The 8,373-nt window shown below is 48.6% G+C and overlaps 1 protein-coding gene across 1 annotated transcript; it reads right to left on the reverse strand.

Annotated features, from left to right (window-relative positions):
* Window positions 1-743: 743 nt before the first annotated feature.
* LOC123145109 (B3 domain-containing protein Os02g0683500) lies at window positions 744-3,068 on the reverse strand. The gene has a single exon (XM_044564432.1). It carries the CDS (start codon window positions 2,187-2,189, stop codon window positions 945-947), a length of 1,245 nt encoding a protein of 414 aa, XP_044420367.1. The 5' UTR covers window positions 2,190-3,068; the 3' UTR covers window positions 744-944.
* Window positions 3,069-8,373: the final 5,305 nt, after the last annotated feature.

Raw genomic sequence — 8,373 nt, forward strand, 5'->3', positions numbered from 1 at the left:
CTCTTATCTGGCGACCGTTTACTGGGAGGGGTTGGCATTTGCGAAATGTTTTGATCACAGTTTTAGTTGGTCGAGGGGTGACAGTTTCTTCAGAATAACCTGACATTTTCTAGAATTAATGAAGACTCAAAACTGCCATCTTTCCAGAAAATGTCATGTTGTTTTGAAGAAATAGGTACCCCTGATACAACTAAAATTGTCAGGAAAAACGTTCGAATGAATGCTCTCCTAGAGAATGGTCGCCAGTTAGATTTTCTGAATTATTAATGTGTAGTGCTGGTTTTGGCAGCACGCATTTTGATGGATTCAACTCGTATCTCTAGTACTCCCTCAGTTTCTTTTTATTTCATATATAAGATTTGTTTAAAGTTAAATTACATAAAGTTTGACCAAAGATCATATTAAAAATGTCAACATTTACAATACTTTACTTATATAGTATGAAACTTAATTTCATGATGAATCTAACGATTTTGGTTTTGTATCATGAATGTGGATATGTTTCCATATAAAATTGGTCAAACTTAACCAAGTTTGACTTCTGACAAATTGTATATGCAGACTAAAAATAAACTAAGGAAGTACTATGAGACCATGAACAAAAATTTGCACACGGACAAATGTTATCATATGTATGAAATGGGCATGAGATTTTGCTAAACATGGGCAAGTATTGAAGCACAAGCACATGGAGAGGGAAAATAATGGTGGACAAGAGATGACGCTGATTTGGGAGAAAAACATTAATCTGCCTAAACTTAATTTCTTTATGACTTCTCAAACCAACACAAAAATTTCAAATGCCGAAAAGGGGGCAAATGTTAAATCCCTAGCTGCCGCTATCATCAAAAGGTTATAACTGAATCACACGAGAAGTGAGATGACGAGAAGAACCGAAAATCAAATGGTAGAAGGAAGAAAGAATCGCAGAACTTTCCTTTAGGTCACAGATCGAGATCCAAGCCCGAATGCGCCTCCCTCTTGGAAGACGACGACGACGATGGAGACGAGGCCTCGGCACCGGCACCGTGCGAGGGGAACTCTAGCAGCCTCAACGTATGGTCCCTTGGCCGCCATGCTGATGCGGGCATCTGCAATGGCAGTGCACTGCCATAATTGCTCGATTCGCCCCCGCCATCGCCGGGATGCTGCGGGTTGTCAAGGTTCACGCCGAACAAGCGCACGCGCTTCTTGGTTGCCGTCGTCGGGCTTTCGATTACCGGCACCGAGTCGAGCACCACTGGGGACCCGGCGGTTACACTTACGCCGGCGCCGCTGCCTTGTTGTTGCACCGTGAAGTGCAGCGGCGGCGGCGGGCGCGGCACGAGGAGTGGTGCTGGCGTGTGCGGAGGCATCCTGGCGGCCGAGCCGAAGAGGATGACCTGCCTCCCCATTGTGGGGTAACTGGGGTTCATGCCGCGGAAGTCGAAGCCCTGACGGAGACGGTGCTCGTAGAGCGTGGCTGGCGGCGAGGGCGGCATGAAGAACCCTCTGCCGCCGGCGCCGAGGCCCCACGGGCTGTAGTGCGACGTTAGCGGCATCGGAAGCGGGAGGCGGGGCAAGCGGAGCGGGTCTCTGGTGTCGGCTCGGCGCTTCCAGTCGATGAAGAGGCGGTGGCGCGCGGCCTCGCCGGCGCCGCGGGAGAAGGAGACGGTGTCCCCAGCGTCGAGGCGCTTCTCCTTGACGAAGCGGCTCCACCCTTTGGTCATGACGTAGCTCTGGCTGCTGTTCCAGTAGGAATAGCGGAAGCGCCATGGCTTCCCGGCGCTGTCCTCGAAGTTGAGCAGGAGGCCCTTCTCGTTGGCCGCCGAGTCCAGCGGGAAGTACTTCTCGGCGTACTGCTTGGGGATGACCAGCCGGTTCAGCTTCCCCACGTCGCTCGGCGTCACCACCTTGTCGAACATGTGCTCCTTCTCCACCGCCTCCGCCACGCTGCCGCCGCCGCCCCCGCTCCCCGACGCTCCGGCGTCATCCCCGGAACGAAAGTGAGGGCTACTTCCAGACGGCGACGCAGACGCGGACGCTGACGCTGGTGTCGAGGCCGACGCAGAAGCAGAAGGCGCGGCGGCGCTGCTGGCGGCTGCGGCCGTCATGAAAGGGATCTCGCGCGGCATCGACGCCTCTTCCTGCTCCTCCTCCACCTCCTCCTCTCCTTTAGAAAACCTACTGCTTGTCGCAGTAAACTCCATGTGTGTATACTTGAATACTTCTTCCCGCGGATTACTGCGGCATCCCGATTCGCCGACTAGAGGAGAGGAGGAAGACCAGATCTTGAGAAGAAGCAAGCAACTACAAAAGAGCTTCCTTCGCTGCCGTGCCGCCCAGTGGTTGTTCGGATCGGAGCGAGAAAGCAGCAATCCTGGATCCTTCTTCTTGTTGCCCCTTGCTGGCTTCTGCCGAGACCAGCAGCTTGGCCTGGTGCTCGAGAATAGACACTGCGGCTGCAGCAGAGCTATAGCATGTAGGTTGGGCACTACTAGAGAGGGGATCCACCTATGTATGCGTGTATGTGTTGTTTTTCTTCCTAAGAAATTCTATACCGATCTTGAGCCGCGTTCGCACCGAGCGAGGGAGGGAGGCGAGCAGAGGGGAATTGGCTGGGCCGGCATGCATTGACGCGCGCGCACTGCACGCCTAGCTGCTGCTAGCTAGCTATGGGATGTGGCAGGGATGGATGGAGTGGAGACGGGGATGGCCGGCAATATGGATCGATGGAGACGGCCAGCCGGGGAGGTTGGTGGGTGCTGGGTGGGCGCGCGCCCGCGTGGCCAATATTTGTGGCTGGCCCTGCTGCAGTTCGATCCTCCCGCAAGGGGGAGAGGAGACTGAGCTGCCCTAGCTACAAGATTCCTCTTCCTTGAACTCACTAGCTAGTGGAAGTGGAAACTCACAAGAGTCATCTCGCTGTGTTTTCCCCCCTCTCGACCCCTTTCCCCTCGTCCGTACTATAGCTTCTTTCCAGGAGCTTCATCAACCTTGGTTTTTTCTCAAGCACTTTATTTTGTTTCTCTTTGTGAAAGAAGGTGTGTGGTTTTTTGCAGCGTTGCGAGCATAGAGATCGAGCTAGAGAAAGAGCTGGGAAAAGTGGGGTGTACTGTGCAACGTAGTGTGTAGTAGCTTTATAAAGGGCAGACGGGGTGGGGGCCCATGGATCGCGCTGGGTTGGGCTCATGTGAGCGCTCGTCCTCGTCACCATACGGGTATACGTATACATCAAATATCACTCACACGCCTGCCTACGGGCGTAGCTGCAGCTACTGTGCGTAGCTCTCGTGTAGGCAAGTTCCTAGGCTGGTCCTCCCGGTGCGTACCCGTCGATCCATCAAGGGGGATTTTCTGATAATAATTGCATGATGTGGAATGAGAAGATCTCGTCTGCCTCAAGGGTACTTGAACACCACGAATTTTCTGTGGCTTGTCATTGGCCAATGGGCGACGAATTTGGATGGGTAGAAATGCGGTCGCACTAGTAGAAAAAGAGGCTTCCATACGCCCCCATTAGTCCCTAAAATAATCGAACCGCGACCAAAGGGGTCTTTAGTCGCGGTTCGGGAGGAGACCCGCGACCAACTATCTGGGCCCAGCGTGCTCGGTCGACAGCTGGCGGACGGGAGGGGCTTTAGTCGCGGTTGGCCAGGCCAACCGGGACTAAAGGCCCATCCCTATATATAGGACTCAGCTCACTTCACTTAGCCACAATTCAGAAGGGGGGTGGTGGGTTTGCTTTTGGTTCCTCCTATGCACACAAGGTGTTCGATGAAATGCCCGAGAGCATGAAACAAACATGATATGAAGTGTCCGAGCCACACTTGAGCTTTCTCATTTATTTTTCCTCCGTGATCGCGGTTAGCAACTTGAACCTTTCATGTGTCATTGATAAAATATGCATGTGTGTAGTTCATTGTTTAATTTGTATTATTTCTAGCTAGTTAGTTTAACAAATGCATGATGGTTAATTATATACTTTATATAATAATAATGCAGATGAATCGGCAATGGATGTACGGTCCCCGACTCTCCGGCGAGTTCACTACGGGTTTGAAAGATTTCCTCGTAGTGGCAAATGCGAACAAGCAGCGAGGTTTTATTATCTTTCCATGTGCTGTCTGTAAGAATCAGAAGGGTTACTCCTCCTCAAGAGACGTTCACATGCACCTGCTTCGGCACGGTTTCATGCGAAGCTATAATTGTTGGACCAAGCATGGAGAAAGAGGGGTTAGAATGGAAGAAGATGAAGAAGGGGATGATATCGATGACAACTATCATGATCATTTCGGTGATACTTTCATGGAGGATGATGCTGAAGGTGGGGAAGGGTTAGTTGAAGGTGAAGAAGAGGCACATGATGAGCCCGCTGATGATCTTGGTCGGACCAATGCTAATGCATGGAGACGCTGCGAAACTGACAAGGAGAGGGAGAATTTGGATCGCACGTTAGAGGATCACAAAAAGTCATTGTACCCAGGATGCGATAATAGTCTGAAAAAGCTGGGCTGCACACTGGATTTGCTAAAATGGAAGGCACGGGAAGGTGTAGCTGACTCATCATTTGAAAATTTGCTGAAAATGTTGAAGAATATGTTTCCGAAGAATAACGAGTTGCCCGCCAGTACGTACGAAGCAAAGAAGGTTGTCTGCCCTCTAGGTTTAGAGGTTCTGAAGATACATGCATGCATTAACGACTGCATCCTCTACCGCGGTGAATACGAGAATTTGAATGAATGCCCTGTATGCACTGCATTGCGTTATAAGATCAGAGGCGATGACCCTGGTGACGATGTTGAGGGCGAGAAACCCAAGAAGAGGGTTCCCGCCAAGGTGATGTGGTATGCTCCTATAATACCACGGTTGAAACGTCTGTTCAGGAACAAAAAGCATGCCAAGTCGTTGCGATGGCACAAAGAGGACTGTAAGTCCGACGGGGAGTTGAGACACCCCGCTGATGGAACGCAATGGAGAAAGATCGACAGAGTGTTCAAAGATTTTGCAGCTGACGCAAGGAACATAAGATTGGTCTAAGTACTGATGGCATGAATCCTTTTGGCGAGCAGAGCTCCAGCCATAGCACCTGGCCCATGACTCTATGCATCTACAACCTTCCTCCTTGGTTGTGCATGAAGCGGAAGTTCATTATGATGCCAGTGCTCATCCAAGGTCCAAAGCAACCCGGGAACGACATCGATGTGTACCTAAGGCCATTAGTTGATGAACTTTTACAGTTGTGGGGCAGACCTGGTGTACGTGTCTGGGATGAGCACAAAGAAGAGGAATTTGACCTACGAGCGTTGCTTTTTGTAACCATCAACGATTGGCCTGCTCTCAGTAACCTTTCGGGACAGACAAATAAGGGATACAATGCATGCACGCACTGCTTACATGAGACTGAAAGTGTACGTTTGGGTAATTGTAAGAAGAACGTGTACCTGGGTCATCGTCGATTTCTTCCCCGAAATCATAACGTAAGAAAGAAAGGCGAGCATTTCAATGGCAAGGCAGATCACCGGCCGAAGCCTGCGGAACGTACTGGTGCTGAGATATTTGATATGGTCAAGGATTTGAAAGTCATCTTTGGAAAGGGTCCTGGCGGACAATCAGTTCCGCGGGGAGTTGACGGGCACGCACCCATGTGGAAGAAGAGATCTATATTTTGGGAGCTAGAATATTGGAAAGTCCTAGATGTCCGCTCTGCAATCGACGTGATGCATGTTACGAAGAATATTTGCGTGAACCTGCTAAGCTTCTTGGGCGTGTATGGGAAGACAAATGATACAAAGGAAGCACGGCAGGACCAGCAACTTTTGAAAGACCCAGATGACCGGCATCCGGAATGGTTTCAAGGTCGTGCCAGCTACGCTCTTACCAAAGAAGAGAAGGTCATTTATTTTGAATGCCTGAGCAGTATGAAGGTCCCGTCTGGCTTCTCGTCGAATATAAAGGGAATAATAAACATGGCAGACAAAAAGTTCCTAAACCTGAAGTCTCACGACTGCCACGTGATTATGACGCAATTGCTTCCGATTGCTTTGAGGGGGCTCCTACCGGAAAATGTTCGAGTAGCCATTGTGAAGCTATGTGCATTCCTCAATGCAATCTCTCAGAAGGTAATCAATCCAGAAGATCTACCACGGTTACAGAACGATGTGGTCCAATGCCTTGTCAGTTTCGAGTTGGTGTTCCCACCATCCTTCTTCGATATTATGACGCACCTCCTGCTCCACCTAGTCGAAGAGATTTCCATTCTCGGTCCTGTATTTCTACACAATATGTTCCCCTTTGAGAGGTTCATGCGAGTATTAAAGAAATATGTTCGTAACCGTGCTAGGCCAGAAGGAAGCATCGTCAAGGGCTATGGAAATGAGGAGGTAATTGAGTTCTGTATTGACTATGTTCCTGACCTTAAGCCGATTGGTATTCCTCAATCAGGGCACGAGGGGAGACTAAGTGGAAAAGGCACGATCGGAAGGAAATCAACGATATGTATGGACGGTCATTCTATGACTGAAGCACACCACACAGCCACCGGGGACCAATCTATGTGGATACTATGTTTGTGAGAACATCCGGAGACACACCTCTGAGCGGAAGGCATCGGATAGCGTGCGGAAGGCGATGGATAACTTGCGGAGGAGGCTTAGTCCAGAAGCTCGCTTCCGACCAATTCAAGATGAATTAGCAGGATTTTTCATGAGGGAAGTCATCAATCCTAAAGGAGAACACTATACCGAGGACGAAGAAATTTATATGCATACCCGAGATTGAAACTTGTTCGAAGTTGTATATGGTCATCCATCCTAATTGTGTATGGAAACTTGTTCGAAGTTGTATATGGTCACCCGAGATTGAATATATATTATATATTCCTCTTGAATTCTTCTTGTTTGAAATTTCATATGCATGTATATAGTAGCGTAGAATATGTGTACTGAAACTTCATCAAAATTAAAATAAAACACAAAATAAAATATAAAAGAAATAAAACACTACAAATTAAAAAGAAACCAGGTTTAGGGGGGCTAAAACCCTAAACTGCAGAGGAGGCCTTTAGTCCCGGTGAGCCACGAGAACCGGGACTAAAGGTCCTCCGCCCCGACGGACTCCTGGCGCCCACGTGGATGGGCCTTTAGTCGCGGTTCGTAAGAGGCGCGACTAAAGGGGGGGAGCCTTTAGTCGCGCATATTTAGTCCCGGTTGCACAGCCGGGATTAATGGCCTTTGCGAACCGGGACTAAAGGCATATTTTCTACTAGTGTCGCATTATTGGACGTTTCTATTCCAGCAATTGGGCATTTGGAGTTAAGCCGGCTTACGGACGCTCTCAGGTCAACGTATATTTTGGATTCCCTTGATCAGGATGAGGAGGAAGCCGATGTTATCCATCACCGTCATCTTCTCTCCCATGTAACCAACGAGAGTCCCCATCTTACGGTATGTTGATGACACTGATATTTTTGTGAAAAACATGGTATGGACAAATTGCCACCAACATGAAGTTAATCACTTGTTTGTTCAAACAACTATCTATACTTAAGATAAGTTTTAACAAAAGCAATTGCTAGGTTTTGGAAACACCACTTCGAAAAACTACAAAATAAACAGTGGAAGATCATTGATGACCGTTTTGAGAAAATACTTAGTAATTCAGAGGACAAGCTTTCGACCTATGGGGCACTTATTGTCCTAATCAATGCAACACCGATTAGCTTGTCAGTGTTCATGCTATCCTTTTTTCTTGAGGAATTCATGCTATCCTTCTTTGAAATACCGATGGAGGTGAGGAAAAGATTGGATGTTCTTTAGATATTGATTCTTCTAGATGGTCTTGGGATATAAGACCTGAAAGACAAGAACAAGTGCGTGCTCAACAAATGATAGTTCAGGTCACTTTAGAGAAAAGTGTTTGGCAGGATTTGCTCACTAAGAAATATCTACACTCAAAGATCACTTTAGGTACATGTAAGTTGCCTGACTTTATATTTGGTAAGTCGATTTTGTAGCCATTGAATGCTTCCTTGAGATTCGTGTTTTTTTTCTTCTTCTGGCTTGTTGTTTGCTTTGTTGGGCTAACCAGAATCGACTCACCCCAATTTTTGGTCAGTCGAGTTGGCAGTTGGGCTCGCATTGTGCGCCCGTTATGCTCCCGCCTCCCGTTAGTAGCTTAGCCCATCCCGCTTGTGGAGATGGACCGTCTCTCTCTCTCTCTCTCTCTCTCGTTTTATCCCGATTCTTCCCGAGTCAGCCACTCTCTCAGTCTATTCCCCTCCTCTTTGTCTCACTCTGCTTCTTTTTGGTCACCTCTCCTCCTCCTATGACGGCCAGTGTTGGTGGATTTCTTGCTCTCCTTCCTCCCCCCTTATTTATTCATAGACCCGAGTTA

This window comes from Triticum aestivum, chromosome 6D, assembly GCF_018294505.1.
Source record: "Triticum aestivum cultivar Chinese Spring chromosome 6D, IWGSC CS RefSeq v2.1, whole genome shotgun sequence".
Taxonomy (NCBI): domain Eukaryota; kingdom Viridiplantae; phylum Streptophyta; class Magnoliopsida; order Poales; family Poaceae; genus Triticum; species Triticum aestivum.

What these genes read in the sequence shown, in the direction of transcription:
- LOC123145109 (XM_044564432.1), bottom strand. Translation starts at nt 2,189, where the DNA reads ATGGAGTTTACTGCGACAAGCAGTAGGTTTTCTAAAGGAGAGGAGGAG.